The sequence below is a fragment of the Equus przewalskii genome, chromosome X (genome assembly GCF_037783145.1).
Source record: "Equus przewalskii isolate Varuska chromosome X, EquPr2, whole genome shotgun sequence".
Classification (NCBI taxonomy): Eukaryota; Metazoa; Chordata; class Mammalia; order Perissodactyla; family Equidae; genus Equus; species Equus przewalskii.
The window spans coordinates 120,533,027-120,552,470 of NC_091863.1; the positions used below are offsets into that span (position 1 = coordinate 120,533,027).

At 41.3% G+C, this 19,444-nt stretch overlaps 1 protein-coding gene across 3 annotated transcripts in view; it reads right to left on the reverse strand.

Annotated features, from left to right (window-relative positions):
• The window catches only part of CD99L2 (CD99 molecule like 2), a 114,497-nt gene that overhangs the window by 45,236 nt on the left and 49,817 nt on the right, over positions 1-19,444 (reverse strand). For all 3 annotated transcript variants that reach the window (XM_070604877.1, XM_070604878.1, XM_070604876.1), the window contains exon 2: positions 7,711-7,776. In XM_070604877.1, coding sequence (XP_070460978.1) covers positions 7,711-7,776 — 66 coding nt within the window. The remainder of the gene's footprint in view (positions 1-7,710; positions 7,777-19,444) is intronic.

A 19,444-nucleotide genomic window follows, 5' to 3' on the forward strand; every position in this document is an offset into this window, starting at 1 on the left:
TAATAAAAGAAAGGAAAATAGATTAAACACATAAAAACATAAAACTGGAACCATAAAACTCACAGAAGAAAACACAGGAATAGAAATTTGACATTAGACTTGGCAATGATTTCTTGGATATGATACCACAAGCACAGGGAACAAAAGCAAAAATAGACAAGTGGGACTACATCAAACTAAAAAGCTTCTACACAGCAAAGAAACATCAACAAAATAAAAAGGCAAGCTACAAAATGGGAGAATGTATTTGCAAATCACATATCTGACAAGGGGTTAATATCCAAAATATGTAAGGAAATCCTACAACTCAACAGCAAAACAACAAATAATCTGATTAAAAAATGGACAAAGGACTTAGACATTTCTCCAAAGGAGATACACAAATGGCAAGCAGATACACGAAAAGATGCTCAACATCACTAATCATCGGGGAAATGCAAATCAAAACCACAATGAGATATCACTTCACACCTGTTAGGATGGCTATTATCAAAAAACACAAAAGACAACATGGCGAGGATGTGGAGAAAAGGGAACCCTTGTACACTGCTGGTGGGGATGCAAAATGGTGCAGCCACTATGGAAAACAGTTTGAAGTTTCCTCAAAAAATTAAAAGTAGAACTACCATAGGATCCAGCTATCCCACTTCTGGGTATATATCCAAAAGAAATGAAATCAGGATTTAAAAGAAGTATTGTCACTCCCATGTTCATTGCAGCATTATTCTCAACAGCCACAATATGAAAACAACCCAAGCATCCACTAATGAATGAATGGATAATGAAAATGAAATACATCCATAAAATGGACTTATTATTCAGCCTTAAAAAAGAAGGAAATCCTCTTATTCATGACAACATGGTTGGACCTGAAGGACATTATGCTAAATGAAATAAGCCCGACACAGAAGGACAAATACCACATGATCCTTTTATGAGAAATCTAAAATAGTCAAATTATAGAATCAAAGAATAGACCAGTGGATACCAGGGACTGGGCAGAGAGGGAAATGGAGGAGACAGCAGTCAAAGGTACAAAGCTTCAGGGCAACAAAGAGAAAATAAGTTGGCTAGGACATGGAGAAATTGGAATCCTCAGACGTTGCTGGTGGGAATGCAAAATGGTTCTGCCACTGTCAAAAACAGTTTGGTGGTTCCTCAAACAGTTATACATGGAATGAACCATATAACCCTGTGATTCTACTCCCGGGTATATACTCAAAAGAATTAAAAACAGGTATTCAAACAAGAACACATACAGGAATGTTCACAGCAGCACTATTCACAATAACCAAAAGGTGGAGATAGTCAAAAGTCCATCAACTGACAAGTAGATAAACAAATTGTAGTCTATCTATACAGTGGAATACTATTCAGGCATAAAAAAGAATGATGCACTGATGCATGCTACAATGTGGATGTGCCTCCAACAAAACATTAGGCTATGTGGGGGAAAAAAGAGAGACAAAAGGTCACATATTATAGAACACTATTTGTTTATTTTTAAAGATTTTATTTTTCATGTTTCTCCCCAAAGCTCCCTGATACATAGTTGTGTGTTTTTAGTTGTGGGTCCTTCTAGTTGTGGCATGTGGGACACCGCCTCAGTGTGGCCTAACAAGCAGTGCCGTGTCCGCACCCAGGTTCCGAACCGGCAAAACCCCAGGCTGCCAAAGTGGAGCACGTGAACTTAACCACTCGGCCACGGGGCTGGCCCCTAGAACACTATTTATATGAAATATCCATAATAGATAAATCAATTCATATAGAGAGTAGACTGGCGATTGTCTGGGGCTAGGGAAGGGGAAGTGAGGAGAAACTGCTTAATGGGTCGTGACGGAAATGTTTTAGGAATGAACAGAGGCAGTGGCTGCACAACATAAGGTGAACGTCTTAAAATGCTACTGAATTGTTCACTTTAAAATGGCTAATTTTATAATTTGGGGTTATGTGAATTTTACTTCAATAAATTATTATTTTTTTTTACAAAGAGGGAAGCGTGGGAAAAGAGACCGTCGCCACAACTGCATGTGCATTCTACCACAATTCAGTTTAGCAAAGAGCATCTCGTAAGGTGAGAACATGCAAAGCCTTTCCCTTAACACCATCATGTTTACTGACCCTGTGGGACGGCTCTGGATACACGAACTCATATCTCAATGTGAAGAGCACCCCAGTGCATGGGTTTTTGTGGTGAGTGAACCGCATGTGACAGCCCACTGGCATAATATATCTTTTCCAATCTAGTTCATCATCAGTTTGGAGATGACTCTATGTCTGACTGTGCGCCTGTAAAATGAAGAAGGTACAGCTAACTTGCGTAAACGAGGCTTTGTGTATGTCTATATCACGGTGATACGTATAAGCAGGAAAGAGAAATTAGATTACTGAAGCGGCCATTGTTTGAGAAACTTTCAGAAAAGCAATTACCACTTATGTAATATTAGCTTAAAATCTGCATGATTCAAACAGCTCATGTAAAAATACTTGTTTTTCCAGTTGAAAAAAAAATCAACTGACCATAGATGTAAAGGCTTATTTTCAGACTCTCAATTCTGTTCAACTGATCTACACGTCTATCCTTATGCCAACACGACACAGTCTTGATCACTACAGCTTTGTGGAGTTCTGCTCCATCATGAACAGTTTCCAGAGGTCTGGTTTCTCTGAAGATCAAGAGAGGGCGTTCCTCGCAGGCCTATGGAAGCAGCTGCTCTGTGGGAGCCTGAGCCTGCAGTCATGCACAACATCAGCTTGGATCTGTGCACTTTTAAAGATACCAACTGCAGATTTTCTTGTCGTGAGCCTTTAAACGGGATTTATTACCAGCCATAACTGAGATGAGGAAAGTAGCTACTTATCAAGGAATTAGAATAGTAGGTCAACTTCATCAAAGCAGTGAGCTCCTAACATAAAGAGAGCCATTTTGTGAAGGCTTTCTCAAATGACAAACTTAGAAAGGATTCTTTGCTGCTCAGCAACTGCTGCCAGCAATATGGCACTCCTAACAGGACTCATTCTTGATGATACATGCTACAATAAAACAGCAAGCAAAACTGGTCAGGTTCCCCCAGACGTGGCTTAATGATGGTGCCCATGGCATTCCGAGGAAATGGGGACACTCGTGAGAAGCTTTATTCAGCAAAAGCAGAAGTGTGTTCCCCTGTGAGATGATTATTACACACACACAGAGAAAGAGAGCGGTGGGGGGCGGGGGGGAGAGTGGGACGGAGGGAGGAGGAAGGGGAGGGAAAAAGGCATGGGGAGAGGGGAGTCTGAGGAAAGGAGAGAATGAGGAAAGGGGAGAGGAACGGAGAGGGGGAGGAGCAAAGTTGTGAAAGCAACATGGATGAACCTGGAAAATATTATGCGACATCAAAGAAGCCAAAGTCCACATATTATATGACTCCGTTTATATGAAATGTCCCGAGTAGGGAAATCCAGAGAGACGGAAAGGAGACCAGTGGTTGCCAGGCGCTGGTGGGAGGGCAAGAATCAGGGGATGAGGGAGTGATAACGGCCACAGCATTTCTTTCTGAGGCGATAGAAATGTTCTAAAATTGACTCTAGTGATGGCTGCACAACCTTGTGAATATGCTAAAAACCACTGAATGGTACACTTTAAATGGTGCTCGGTTTAGTATGTGAATTATATCTCAATAAAGCGGTTTTTTCAATAAATACTCCAGGAGCTTCCCCTTGCACATAGAATAAATTGGCCACTGTGCCCTGTAAGACCCTATATGATCCAGCCCCTGCCAACTTGTCTTTTCTCCAACATTCTCCACTCTCTAGCCATACAGGCCACCGTCCAGGCCACAGAGGCAGCTCAGTTTTTGTCTGCCTCAGGGCTCTTACATCTGACCCCTTGGCCCTGAAGGCCCTTTCACTGTTCCCTGCGTGCCACCTTTCCTCAGAGAGGCCTTTACCACTTTATCTCAAGTAGCCAGCCCTTTCCACCTCCTTGGGCCCACCCAGTCCCATCACCCTGTGATATTCGCTCCAGAGTACTCGGTAATATGTGAAATTATTGTACATACTATCTGTGTCCTTCCAGAGAAAATAACTGCATGAGGGCACTGACCTCATCCACATGGTATGCCCGGCACCTGGAATAGCGCCTGGTAGCAAGCAGCACTCAAACACTGCTGAACGGATGAATGGAGGTCATTTACAATCCCCTGACCCAGACGGTTCCGGGACTCTTTAAACAAGAAACGCACAATGTACACAGGAAAACACTCTCCACCAGAAAAATAACTGAGCCAAGGAGAGATGGACAGGCCTCTCTCTTTGAAACCTCAGATGCATGAAAACACAAGTTAAGACAGAAAAAGAGAATGGCAGAGTGATATGGTCTTGAAGGATGTCATTCAACCAAAGACATCACATGCTGATGGTCCTAAAGGTCCCATATACACTGGCTGATGGTGTGGGCGGGCAGGTGCACGACTGAGAAAGGAATATAAATACTAAGATGTCTCCCATGAGGAAGTCAACAAATTTACTAATCTGGGGTCTGTTTATACTTATGTTTGTTTTGGTTTTGGTCATGTTTGTTTTTGGAGATGTTAAATGATTTCATTAAAACCATCATGGCTAATAAATTAAGTGTATTTACTCTCCTGGGAGTCTAAAAGGCCTCCTGCATGTGTAGGACTGCGAGCAGACTCAGGAAAGGCTTGAGAATACCCTAAGCTCTCACCTCACACCATACACAACAACGATCTTCTAAGAGATTTATAGTCTTAGGAATATGATTCATTTTGAGTTAATTTTTGTATAAGGTGTGAGGCAGGGGTCCAACTTCATTCTTTTGCATGTGGATATCCAGTTGTCCCAGCACCACTTACTGAAGAGACTACTATTTCTCCATTGAATGGTCTTGGTACCTCTGACAATGGTCAACTGGCCATAGACGTAAGGGTTTATTTCTAAACTCAATTCTATTCCATCGAGCTCTATGTCTATTTTTATGCTAGTACCATGCTATCTTGCTTATTGCAGGTTTATAGCAAGTTCTGAAATTAACAAGTGTGAATCCTCTAACTTTTCTTCTTTTCCAAGATTGTTTTGGCTATTCTAGGTTCCTTGAATTTCCATACGAATTTGAGGATCAGCTAGTCCATTTCTGCAAAAATTCTAGCTAGGATTTTGACAGAAATTGAGTTGAGTCTGTTGAACAATTTAAGTAGGTCTGAATTCCTTATGTATGCTCGACTCTTACACCAGAGGCCCAGCCACAGTCAGTCCTTCCAGTCAAAGAACAATGATGACGTGTACCAAGTGCCGTGCTAAGTGCTTCACATGGGCCATCTCATCTTATCCTTACAGTACTCCTGGGGGTAGGGCTTATTAGTAACCTCATGTAACAGATGAAGAAACTGAGGCAGAGAGAAGCCAGGCGACTCACCCAAGGTGACAGTAAGTGGCAGAGGCAGGTTTCAGATGCAGGGACTCTGGTTCCAGAGCCTCTGCCTCTCTCAATCCAGAATATACAGAGATCCCAAGAAGCCATTCAAAAAGAAAAAAAAAGACAAGCAACCCAGCAGAAAAACGGGGAAAGGATATGGACAATTCACCAAAGAGAAAAATGCAAATTGCCAATAAATATACGAAATGATACTCCATATTACTATAATCAGGGAGTAATAAGATATTTTGTCCACCATATTGGTAAAAGGTTTTTGATTGGTAAAATCTGCTGATGGCATGAGTCTGGCAAAAAGGGTATTCTCATTACAGTATCAGTGAAAGTATATGATGGCACATTCATTATGGAAACAATTTGGCAGAATCTATTAAAATATCAAATACATATACCCTTTGGCCTGGTAGTTCCATTGTACTTGGGCACAAAGGATACAGACAAGAAGGTTCACCGAAGCCCTATTTGTAGTTGTACAAAATGCAAACAAACCACATGTCTGCCCAGTAAGGAAACAGCATCATCAGCCGTGACCAAAGCCCCACCACTGGAATGCCAGCTCCACGAAGCACAGGTTTGTGTCTCAGATATAAAGACACAGACAGATAATATAGTAGACTGAATGGTGGCCCCCAAAATATATAGCCAAGTCCTAATCCCCAGAACCCATGGATGTGGCCTTATTTGGACAACTAAGGACAGGATCTTGACATGAGAGCATGTGACATTATCCAAGTGGGTTCTAAATCCAACAAAGGGTCCTTAGAGGAGTTAGAAGAGGAGAAGACACCACACACAGAAGAGAGGCCACGTGAAGATGGAGGCAGAGATTGGAGAGATGCAGCTGCAAGCCCGGGAACAGCTGGAGCCGCCAAAGCAAAGCCAGGCACGCCAGCACTCTCCCCTGGAGCCCTCAGAGGGAGTGTGGGCCTGCCGACACCTGGACTGTGGACTTGCGGGCTCTGGAAGTGTGAGAGAAGAAATGTCTGTGGTTTGAAGCCCCCCAGTTTGTGGCACTTTGTTACAGCTGCCTCAGGAAACTCATACAGATAGAGATATTCACTCAGGTCTTCAATATATATTAAGTAAAAAAAACAAACAAGTTGTGAAATAATACATATATAACTAAATGAAGAAGCCCCATACATGTTATATAAAACAAAAAAACACCAAACAGTCTGTGTGTACAGATGTACATAACAGCATAAAAAACTAATTGGGGCCAGCCCAGTGGCACAGCAATTAAGTTTGCGCTCCACTTCAGCAGCCTAGGCTTTGCCAGTTCAGATCCTGGGCACGGACCTACACACCACTTATCAGGCCATGCTGTGGCAGGCGTCCCCCATATAAAATAGAGGAAGATGGGCAGGATGTTAGCTCAGGGCCAGTCTTCCTCAGCAAAATGGGGGGGATTGGTGGCAGATGTTAGCTCAGGGTTAATCTTCCTCAAAAAAAAAAAAAAAAACTAATTGGACCAGAATATCCCAAAGTGACTTCAGCAGTCCCTCTTGGGATGAGAGCGGGTGTCAATAGAAGGGGGAGGGGTCAAGGGAGATCTCAGCTTTACTTTTTAAGCATTTGTGCATTTTTTAAAAGAATAGTTTAAATTCTTTTCAAAAACAACTACAGAGAAACCAATGAGAAAGCTTAGCATTTGAGAGATTACATGTAGATACCATTTTAAGAAAAGCCATTATAAAAAATCTAAAAAGAGAAACAAACTCCTTATTCACTTCACAGCACCTTTGTCTGAGCTAGGGAAAGACAGTCCTCAAGTGCCACTGCTGGCATGTCACATCAGTAGGGGCTATGACTTGAGCTGAAGAAAATACTGTATCGGTTATTACACATTGTTTGATGTTCTTCATACAGGAAACAAAGGATTTTAAATATTCAGATTATCTTTTAAAGATTTTATTTTTTTCCTTTTTCTCCCCAAAACCCCCTGGTACACAGTTGTATATTCTTTGTTGTGGGTCCTTCTAGTTGTGGCATGTGGGACGCTGCCTCAGCGTGGTTTGATGAGCAGTGCCATGTCCACGCCCAGGATTTGAACCAACGAAACACTAGGCCGCCCGCAGCGGAGTGCGCAAACTTAACCACTCGGCCATGGGGCCAGCCCCAGATTATCTTTTAAATAACGCAATTTATGATAACTTGATTTTATCAGATCAAGTAAAATACAGGCCACCTACTGTTTTCCTTGAGTGTGTATTCTGGGTAGGTGGTACATATTAATCACTACTGTTTGCTTTTAATAGTTTATTTGATTTACTACTCACGCTTTACTGAGGAAGTTTCTTTCAGGGCATCCTCCACACTGAAATCATTGCCAAAGTCCCCGGATCCTAAAATCAAAAACATGATTTTTAAATTTAACTGTCTTTGCATGAAACAAAATAATATCGAAATACTCACTTGTAATGGTCATTCCCCTTTTGACAGAGTCATGAAGGTAATGCCACCAAAGGAAATCAGTTGAAGCTACCCAAAGATAGCTGATATCCTTCTACAAATAACTTATCCCCACGAAAAACAAAAAAAAACCAACTGTCATCCACTAGAAGGCTGAAGGTCCAATTGTATGGAACATGAAATACAATCTTACAAAAAACCTTCTCCATAGTATGACTTGCAACTGCAATGGGAAATACTGGAGCCCAAAACTCCACTGATAATGGGCCAAGTTCTTTCACCCCACCCTAGGTCTCGCAAAAGCTGTTCTGCATTTTGTCAATCCAGGGTGCCTTCCCTCCTGACCCCAGCACCCACACCTAGATCAAGTAGCTCTGACTGATTACACATACCTGAAAAGGCTCTGGGGAAAAGCTTTTCAGAAGAGGATCTGTCCTCAGAAGTGGATCCACCTGCCCAACCCTGCTTGCTATCAAACTTGACAGCTATCATTCCTTCTAGATGGGCATGTAGTTATCCAGAGGGGTATTATACATGATCAAGTCTCAAGCAAACCACTATACATGTATACTGGAATTGAACAAGTAAGTAACTAAACAGTGAATTGTAGAAGCCAGGTTTCTCACTATTGGAGAGGGAGGTTACAGATAGAGAAGAAGGCTAGAATGATCCACGTGATAATAGCTTATAGTTGGAGACCTCAGTATGAATCACATTCAGCTTAATATATATATACAGATGGTTACATATAGAAATATTTATAGACATGTGTATATACTAGTAAGCAGACATATATTCCCTTGCCCTGTCAGCTGAAAGGGCCTAGCAGCAACAACACCCCAGTAGCAATGAGCACACCTAGCACCCAGATCTTGGTTTCTAAATACCATTCTCCAATAAAAGGAACCAGAGCTTCTTGGAGAACTGGCTGATTCCAGGACTGGGGCAGGAAATATATAAGATGAGCTTGGAGCATCTCATAGTGCCAGGAAGTACTTTAAAAAATATTGATATTGATGAGCATACATCAAAGGGGCATAGGACCAACTGAAAGAGTTCCCAATGGCTAAAGCTGGAACAATTTAAGCAAAATAAAGTGGTATTGGGTTATAACCCCAAGAATAAAATAAATATCCATGAGTCCATGCTGATATAAATAAATAATTGAAAAAATACATAACAGTGAGAGAATAGAAGAATTCAAATTAATTTATGAAGATATTTCTCCCTCAAGGAGGTGAGGGATAACTTCCCACTGTATATAAGTGTTGACTTCATTCCAAAGATTACAGCATGAGAAGGCAGAGGAGAAAGAGTGTAACTGTACAGTAGAGAAACCTGACAAACACTACATCAGCCAGGCCATCAAGATTAACATCAACAGTGATGAGTTGTGTTGATAGTATATACCTTTGATATGATGTGGTGAGAAGGGCACTATACCTGTGTGGTCTTCCCCTCAAAAACCCCAGTATAATCACGAAAAAAACATCAGACAAATTCATATCGAGCTGCGTCCTATAAAACACCTGACAAGTACCCCTCAAAACTGTCAAGGTCATCAAAAACAAAGTCTGAGAAACTGGCACATCCTGAAGAGCCTAAGGAGATATAATGATGTGAAGTCATGGTACCTTGGATTGGAACCTGGAACAGAAAAAAGGACTTTATATAAAAACTAAGGAAATCTGAATAGACTATGGACTTCAGTTAATAATAGTCTATCAATACTGGTTCATTAATTGTGACAATGGACCATGCTAATGTAAAAGGTTAATAACAGGGGAAACTGGGTGTTGAGCATATGGAAACTCTCTGTACTAGCTTTGCATCGTAAATCTAAAAATGTTCTAAAAATAAATTATTTTTAAAAATCCATTTCCTATAGCAAAAAAATTAAGTGTATCCACTACAAGAGGACATGTAGGATATATAACCTATAACTCAGTCAAGAAAAAAAAGTGAAAGGTCAACACCAAGAGATAAAAATCAAACCAATAGGGGCCAGCCTGGTGGTGCAGTGGTTAAGTGCACAAGTTTTGCTTCAGCGTCCTGGTGTTTGCTGGCTCGGATCCCAGGTGCGGACATGGCACCACTTGGCAAGCCAGGCTGTGGTAGGCATCCCACATGTAAAGTAGAAGAAGATGGGCATGGATGTTAGCTCAGGGCCAATCTTCCTCAGCAAAAAGAAGAGGATTGGCAGCAGTTAGCTCAGGGCTAATCTTTCTTAGGGGAAAAAAAAAAATCAATCCAACAAAAGTCGCCAGACAGAAAAAAGAAACAAGAAACGTGTTAAATAGAAAATATGAACTTTCACATAAGAATATGTACAATCATATATGTAAAAATGAGTATAGAGTAAATCTATCAAAAGATAAATGGGATAAAAAGATAACTCTATACTGCTGACAAAATATACTGTGCATCTAAAATAAAATGGCAAAAAAAAGAAAAAAGGTAGAATATAAGAGAATAAAGATACATATACCAGGTAAATGCAAACAAGAAGGAAACAGATGTGGCAATATTAATATAAGACAAGATAAAATTCAAGATTCGAACCTCTAAATAGGAAAAGAGCAATATTATATGGGAATAAAGCATATAATCCACCAAGAAAATGAAAGTTACAGCACTTAATAACCAAGCTTCTAAAATTCTAGACTTTTGCTCCTTGCTATGATGGAGTAACTGCTATCAGATTAGCCCTTCCATTGTAAACCACCATAAAATGGACAAAACATGAGGCAACAGTTTTCAGCAGTGAACAAGTACTGATGAGAGACTGCAGTCTTTGAGATCAGGGAAATAGTGACAGCTAAATCCAACAGGTAATCCTGGATTGGATCCTTAACCTATAAAGGCCGTTACCGGTACAATCAGTGAAATTTGAATGAGGTCTGTGGATCAGATGGTAATACTGGATCACTGTCAATTTCCTGATCTTGATGGATGTACTGTGGTCATAGAGGAGATGTCCTTGTTTTTAGGAAATGCACACTGAAGTATCAAGAGGTAATGGGCATCATGTTTGCAACTGCTTCTGAAATCATGCAGAAAAAAATATCTGGAGATATATACACACACCAGAGCAAATGTGGTAAAACTGGGAAAACTAGGTGAATAGTAAATGGGAATTCCTTGTATTAGATGTTATTGGGACAAGTGGTGAAACTTGAATGGGGTCTGAGGATTAGGTGGTAGTAATGCATCAGTGTTAATTTCCTGAGTCGGATGGTTACACTGAGAATATATAAAAGGATGCCTGTGTTTGTAGGAAATACACAGTAAAGTATATTGGGGTGGGGGTGATGGGACATCAGGTAAGCAACTTACTCTCAAGTGGTTTAGGGGGAAAAAAAGTTCCTTATATTGTACTTGCAAGTTTCCTGTAGGTTTATAATTGTTTCAACACTTAAAAAATTAAAACGTATATTTCTCAACCCAGAAGTTGCACTTCTAGGTATCTGTTACAGAAAATACTTGTATATGTGCCCCGAGAGGTATGTACAAGGATGTTCGTGGCAGTACTGCTTACAATAGCAAAAAGAATGGGAAACAGACCAAGTGTTCATCAAAGAAGAATGGTTAAATGATACATGGTTCTCCAATACAATGAAATGTTCTGTAGCTGTTTAAAAGAATGAGATACTTTCAGTAAACTAGGAATAGATGAGAACTTCCTCATCTTCATAAAGAATATCTATAAAAAACCTACAGCTAACATCATACTCAATGGTGAGAAACTAAAGCTTTCTTTCTAACATCAGGAACAAGGCAATGATTTTCCTTCTCATCACTGCTTTTCAACATCATCCTGTAAGTCCTAGCTAATGCACCAAGACAAGAAAAGGAAAAAAAGGTAGACTGAAAGGGAAGGAAGAAATAACTGTCTTTCTTCACGGAGGACATGATCATCTACGAAGCTATTTCAAAGAACCCACAAATAACACCCGGAACTAATAGGTCACTACAGCAAGGCTGCAGGATACAAAGTTAATATACAAAAGTCAGTTGCTTTCCCATATACCAGCAATGATGAAGTGGAATTTGACATCAAAAACACAACACCATTTACATTAGCACCACCAAAAAAGAAATACCTGGTATGAATCTAACAAAATATACACAAGGTCTGTATGAAGAAAACTACAAAACTCTGTTGAAAGAATCAAAGGAGAAGTAAATAAATGGAGAGATAGTCCATGTTCATGAATAGAAAGTCTCAATATTGTCAAGATGTCAGTCCTTCCCAACTTGATTTATGGATTAAATGAATCAAAATCAAAATGTCAGCAAGTTATTCTGTGGATACTGACAAACTGATTCTAAAGTATTTATGGAGAGGAAAATGACCCAGAATAACCAACTCAATACTGAAGAAGAAAAAAGTGAGAGGACTGATACTACCCAACTTCAAGACTTACTATAAAGTTACAGTCATCAAGAGAGTGTGGTATTAGCAAAAGAAGAGAAACAGATCAATGGAACATAATAGAGAGCCCAGAAATAAACCCACACAAATACAGTCAACTCATCTTTGACAAAGGAGCAAAGGCAATACAATGGAGAAAAGATAGTCTTTTCAACTAATGGTGTTGGTACTGGAAATCCACATGAAAAAAAATTAATCTAGACACAGACTTTATATCCTTCACAAAGATTAACTCAAAATGAATCACAGACCTAAATATAAAACACAAAATGATAAAACTCCTAGAATATAACATGAGAGAAAATCTAGATGACTTGGGTTTGGAGACGGCTGGTTAGATAAAACACCAAAGGTACAATCCATGATAGAAAAAACTGATAAGCAATACTTCACTAAAATTAAAAAACTTCTGGTCTGTAAGACACTGTCAAAAGAATGAAAAGACAGGAGGATCCAAGATGGCGGCATGAGTAGTCTTCTTTGTCTCTCCCCCTTTGAATCTACAACTAATTGGACATTCATCGCTTAACAAAGGATATCCATATAGCATCTCAGGACACCTGAGAGACCCGCACTGCTATACATTGGAAGGCGGACGGACTTCCCTCCGGGAGGAGGTGGAGACAGGTGAAAACTCTCCAACCCAACCCCCGAACAGCCTAGTACCTGCAAGCGGCTTTCTTCCAGCGGACACCCCCAGAACATTGCCACACACCAAGGGCAGGAGGGAGCGCACACCAGAGGAGCAATGGTGGAAACAGGTGACCAGAGCCCTACCTAAGCCCCCCGCAATTACACCTAAGCCCAGAGGGAAGCTCCAGAGTTACACACTGGAGGCGGTGGGGAAAACCTCTACCCGCCATTAGCGGAGAGGCCCCGACCAGCATCCACAACGCCGGGAGGCTCCCAGAGAGAATCCCCAACGGGGCAGCAGCCCGCCAGCTGCCGCTGCAGGTCTCACGGACTGCGGCTGTCGCCTGGTCGGCTCACGGGGCTACCAGAGATCTCCTGGGAGAGGACTGGGGCTGGGTGGAGTTCCAGCAGCTGGCTCTGCGGCCCACGGGGAAACTCCAGAGTTCCGTCTGGGCAGCAGACATAGCCTCTACCTGCCATTAGTGGAGAGGCTCCGCCCAGCATCCACAACACCGGGAGGCTCCCGAAGAGAATCCCAAAGAGGGCAGCAGCCCGCCAGCTGCTGCCGCCGATCTCACAGACTGCGGCTGTCACCTGGTCAGGGCACAGGGCTACCGGAGATCTCCTGGGAGAGGACTGGGGCTGGGTGGAGTTCCAGCAGCCGGCTCCACGGCCCAGGGGGAAACTCTAGAGTTCTGTCCGGGCAGCAGGCAAAGTCTCTACCCGCCATTAGCAGAGAGGCCCCGCCCAGCATCCACAAGGCCGGGAGGCTCCTGGAGAGAATCCCAAACAGGGCAGCAGCCCGCCAGCTGCTGCCGCAGGTCCCACAGACTGCAGCTGTCACCCGATCAGGGCACATGGCTACTGGAGATCTCCTGGGAGAGGTCTGGGGCTGGGTGGAGTTCCGGAGGGCAGCGCCGCGGCCCAGCAGGAAACTCTGGGCTTCCACCCTGGCAGCAGGCATAGCCTCTACCCACAAATAGCGGAGAGGCCCCGCCCAGCAACCACAACGCCGGGAGGGTCCTGAAGAGGAGAATCCCAGGCAGGGCAGCAGCCGGCCAGCTGTCACTGAACTCAAGGTCTCCAGCTATCCCCCAGACAGGGCAAGGGGCTCCTGGAGATCCTGGGGGAGAGGACTGGGGCTGGGTGGAGTTACAGCAATCCGGCTCCATGGCCCAGGGGGAAACTCTACAGTCTCACAGCAGCCTCAGCGAAAGCGTCTGCACAGTACTAGTAGAGAGCACCCGCCTGGCAACCACAAGGCTGGAAGAACCTGGGACAAAAGTAGCATAGCTAGGTGAGCTAACCACAGACTGCAGAAGATGCCCATAGCTCTGCTGTGACCCATAGTGAACAAGTGAGATTTTGTGGGCACCGACAGTGACAGAGCTGGAAATATAAGTGATCCTGCCCCTGGCCACTGGGAAAGCCCATAACACCACTGCAGACCCCAAGGAGGGAGCACGTCTAGGTGGTCTGCAACAGTAGGCACCAGCAGTATGAAGCCCCCTTGTGACGGCCCCCACAGCTAAAGAGGGAACCCACGGGACCACTGTGACTACGAGGAGGGGCCCAGGCCCAGTTAGCAACAGCTGATAGGGTTCCTGGCTGGTGCAGTATAAACAGCTGTTCCTCCACCACACCAGTAGAAACAAGTGGAAGCAGTAACTAAACTCTGTCTGTCTGTGGAGGCACAAATCTACACCATCAAGCAATATGAAAAAATATATTAAATCTCCAGTACAGAAGGAAAATGACAAATACACAGAAAACAATCCCAAAGACAATGAAATATATAACCTAAATGACGATGACTCCAAAACAGCCATCATTAAAAAACTCAATGAGTTAAAAGAGAATTCAGATAGACAACTCAACGAGTTCAGGAGCTCTGTCACAAAAGAGTTTGATACGATCAATAAGAACCAAACAGAAATACTGGAAATGAAGAACACAACTGAGGAGATTAAGAAAAATCTAGATGCACTGAACAGTAGGGCCGATACTATGGAGGAAAGAATTAGCAATTTGGAAGATAGGAATATAGAAATGCAGGCAGAGGAGGAGAGAGAACTAAGACTAAAAAGAAATGAAGAAACTCTCCGAGAATTACCTGACTCAATTAGGAAATGCAACATAAGGATTATAGGTATACCAGAGGGAGAAGCGAGGGAGAAGAGGGCAGAAAGCCTATTAAAAGAAATAATGGCTGAGAACTTCCCAAACCTGGGGAGAGAGATGGAACTTCATGTGACAGAAGCCAATAGATCTCCAAACTTTATCAATGCAAGAAAACCAACCCCAAGGCATATAGCAGTGAAGCTAGCAAAAGTCAGTGACAAGGAGAGAATACTAAGGGCAGCCAGGCAGAAGAAATTAACCGACAAAGGAACCCCCATCAGGCTATCAGATTTCTCAGCAGAAACTTTACAGGCTAGAAGAGAGTGGAATCATATATTAAAAAATCTGAAGGACAAAAACCTGCAGCCAAGAATTCTCTACGCAGCGAAAATATCCTTCAAATACGATGGAGAAATAAAACCTTTCCCAGATAAACAAAAATTAAGGGAGTTCATTGCCACAAAACCTCCTCTTCAAGAAATGCTCAGGAAAACTGTCATTCCTGAAAAATCAAAAAAAGGAAAGGGGCTACAAAACCAAGAGAAAAGGAGATAAGTAGAAGGACAACAACAGAGAGTAGCAGCTCTACATCAGAACATGTTAAACCATGGGACGAGAAACAGAGGAAATGCAAGAGAACCGGAAAACAAGACATAGAATGGCAGCGGTAGGCCCCCACATTTCAATAATCACTCTAAATGTAAATGGATTGAACTCCCCAATCAAAAGACACAGAGTGGCAGGATGGATCAAAGAACAAGACCCAACAATACGCTGCCTCCAGGAAACACACCTCAGCCCCAAAGACAAACACAGACTCAGAGTGAAGGGATGGAGAACAATACTCCAAGCTAATAATGAACAAAAGAAAGCAGGTGTCGCTATACTAATATCAGACAAGGTAGACTTCAAAGCAAAACAGATAAAGAAAGACAAAGAGGGACAGTATATAATGATAAAAGGGACTCTCCACCAAGAAGACATAACACTTATAAATATATACACACCCAACACAGGAGCACCAAAATTTGTAAAGCAACTCTTAACAGAACTAAAAGAAGACATCAACAACAATACAATAATAGTAGGGGACCTCAAAACACCATTAACACCAATGGATACATCATCCAGACAGAAAATCAACAAGGAAATTATAATATTAAATGAAAAATTAGACCAAATGGACTTAATAGATATATATAGAACACTTCATCCAAAAACAGCAGGTTACACATTCTTCTCAAGTGCGCATGGAACATTCTCAAGGATAGACCATATTTTGGGAAACAAAGCAAGCATCAATAAATACAAGAGAGTTGAAATAATATCAAGCATATTTTCTGATCATAATGCTATGAAACTAGAAATCAACTACAAGAATAAAGCTGGGAAAGGGCCAAAAATGTAGACACTAAACAACACACTTGTGAACAAACAATGGACTATTGAAGAAATTAAAGAAGAAATCAAATATTATCTGGAGACAAATGAAAGTGAGAACAGGACATACCAAATCATTTGGGATGCAGCAAAAGCAGTCCTAAGAGGGAAATTCATCGCAATACAGGCTCACCTCACTAACCAAGAAAAAGCTCACATAAGCAACCTCAAACGACACCTAACAGAATTAGAAAAAGAAGAACAAACAAAGCCCAGAGTCAGTAGAAGGAGGGAAATAATAAAAATAGAGCAGATATACGATACTGAAACAAAAAAGAGACTAGAAAGGATCAATGAAACAAAGAGTTGGTTCTTCGAAAAATTAACAAAATTGACAAACCCTTAGCCAGACTCACCAAGAAAAGAAGAGAGAAATCTCAAATAAATAAAATTAGGAATGAGAGAGGAGAAATCACAACAGATACCAAAGAAATACAAGGGACCAAAAGAGAATACTATGAAAAACTATATGCCAACAAATTGAACAACCTAGAAGAAATGGACAAATTCCTAGACTCTTACAACCTCCCCAAACTGAATCAGGAAGAAATGGAGACTCTGAATAGGCCAATCACAAGTAAAGAAATAGAAACAGTAATCAAAAACCTCCCCAAAAATAAGAGTCCAGGACCAGATGGCTTCTCTGGAGAATTCTACCAAACATTCAAAGAAGATTTAATACCTATCCTTCTCAAACTATTCCAGAAAATTGAGGAAGACAGAGTATTCCCTAACACATTCTATGAAGCCAACATCTCTCTGATCCCCAAACCTGACAAGGACAACACAAAGAAGGAGAACTACAGGCCAATATCACTGATGAACATAGATGCAAAAATCCTCAACAAAATTCTGGCAAACCGAATACAGCAATATATCAAAAAGATTATACACCATGATCAAGTGGGATTTATACCAGGGACACAGGGATGGTTCAACATCCGCAAGTCAATCAACGTGATACACTATATTAACAAAATGAGAAACAAAAACCACATGATCATCTCAATAGATGCAGACAAAGCATTCGACAAGATCCAACATCCATTTATGATAAAAACCCTCAATGAAATGGGTATAGAAGGAAAGTACCTCAACATAATAAAGGCCATATATGACAGACCCACAGCCAACATCATACTCAACGGACAAAAACTGAAAGCCATCCCTCTGAGAACAGGAACAAGACAAGGGTGCCCACTTTCACCACTCCTATTCAACATAGTACTGGAGGTGTTGGCCAGAGCAATTCGGCAGGAAAAAGAAATAAAAGGAATCCAAATAGGCAATGAAGAAGCAAAACTCTCGCTGTTTGCAGATGACAAGATCTTATATATAGAAAACCCCAAAGAATCCATAGGAAAACTATTAGAAACAATCAACAACTACAGCAAAGTTGCAGGGTATAAAATCAACATACATAAATCAGTAGCATTTCTATACACTAACAATGAACTAACAGAAAAAGAACTCAAGAACTCAATCCCATTCACAATCGCAACGAAAAGAATAAAATACCTTGGGATAAATTTAACCAAGGAAGTGAGAGACCTATACAATGAAAACTACAAGACTTTCTTGAAAGAAATTGACGACGACATAAAGAGATGGAAAGACATTCCATGCACATGGATTGGAAGAATAAACATAGTTAAAATGTCCATACTACCTAAAGCAATCTACAGATTCAACGCTATCCCAATCAGAATCCCAATGACATTCTTTACAGAAATTGAACAAAGAACCCTAAAACTCACATGGGGCAAACAAAAGACCGCAAATTCCTAAAGAAATCCTGAGTAAGAAAAACAAAGCTGGAGGCATCACAATCCCTGACTTCAAAACATACTACAAAGCTACAGTGATCAAAACAGCATGGTACTGGTACAAAAACAGGTGCACAGATCAACGGAACAAAATTGAAAGCCCAGAAATAAAACCACACATCTATGGACAGCTAATCTTTGACAAAGGAGTGGAGGGCCTACAATGGAGAAAAGAAAGTCTCTTTAACAAATGGTGCTGGGAAGACTGGACAGTCACATGCAAAAGATTGAAAATTGACCATTCTTTTTCACCTCTCACCAAAATAAACTCAAAATGGATTAAAGACCTAAAGATTAGGCCTGAAACAATAAGTCTTCTAGAAGAGAATATAGGCAGTACACTCTTTGACATCAGTTTCAAAAGAATCTTTTCAGACACTATAACTCCTCAGATGAGGGAAACAATAGAAAGAATAAACAAATGGGACTTCATCAGACTAAAGAGCTTCTTCAAGGCAAGGGAAAACAGGATTGAAACAAAAAAACAGCCCACGAATTGGGAAAAAATATTTACAAGCTACTTATCCAACAAAGGGTTAATCTCCATAATATACAAAGAACTCACACAGCTTAACAACAAAAAAAACAAACAACCTGATCAAAAAATGGGCAGAGGACATGAACAGACATTTCTCCAAAGAAGATATAAGGATGGCCAATAGACACATGAAAAGATGCTCATCATCACTAATCATCAGGGAAATGCAAATCAAAACTAAGATATCACCTTACACCCGTTAGATTGGCAAAAATATCCCAAACAAAAAGTGACAAATGTTGGAGAGGCTGTGGAGAAAAAGGAACCCTCGTACACTGTTGGTGGGAATGCAAACTGGTGCAGCCACTATGGAAAACAGTATGGAGATTTCTCAAAAAGTTAAAAATAGAAATACCTTATGACCCAGCCATCCCACTACTGGGTATTTATCCTAAGAACCTGATATCAGCAATCCCAAGAGTCCCATGCACCTCTATGTTCATCGCAGCATTATTCACAATAGCCAAGTCATGGAACCAACCTAAGCGCCCAGCCACTGATGACTGGTAAAGAAGATGTGGTATATATATACAATGGAATACTACTCAGCCATAAAAAAGGACAAAATTGTTCCATTGGCATCAACATGGATGGACCTTGAGGGTATT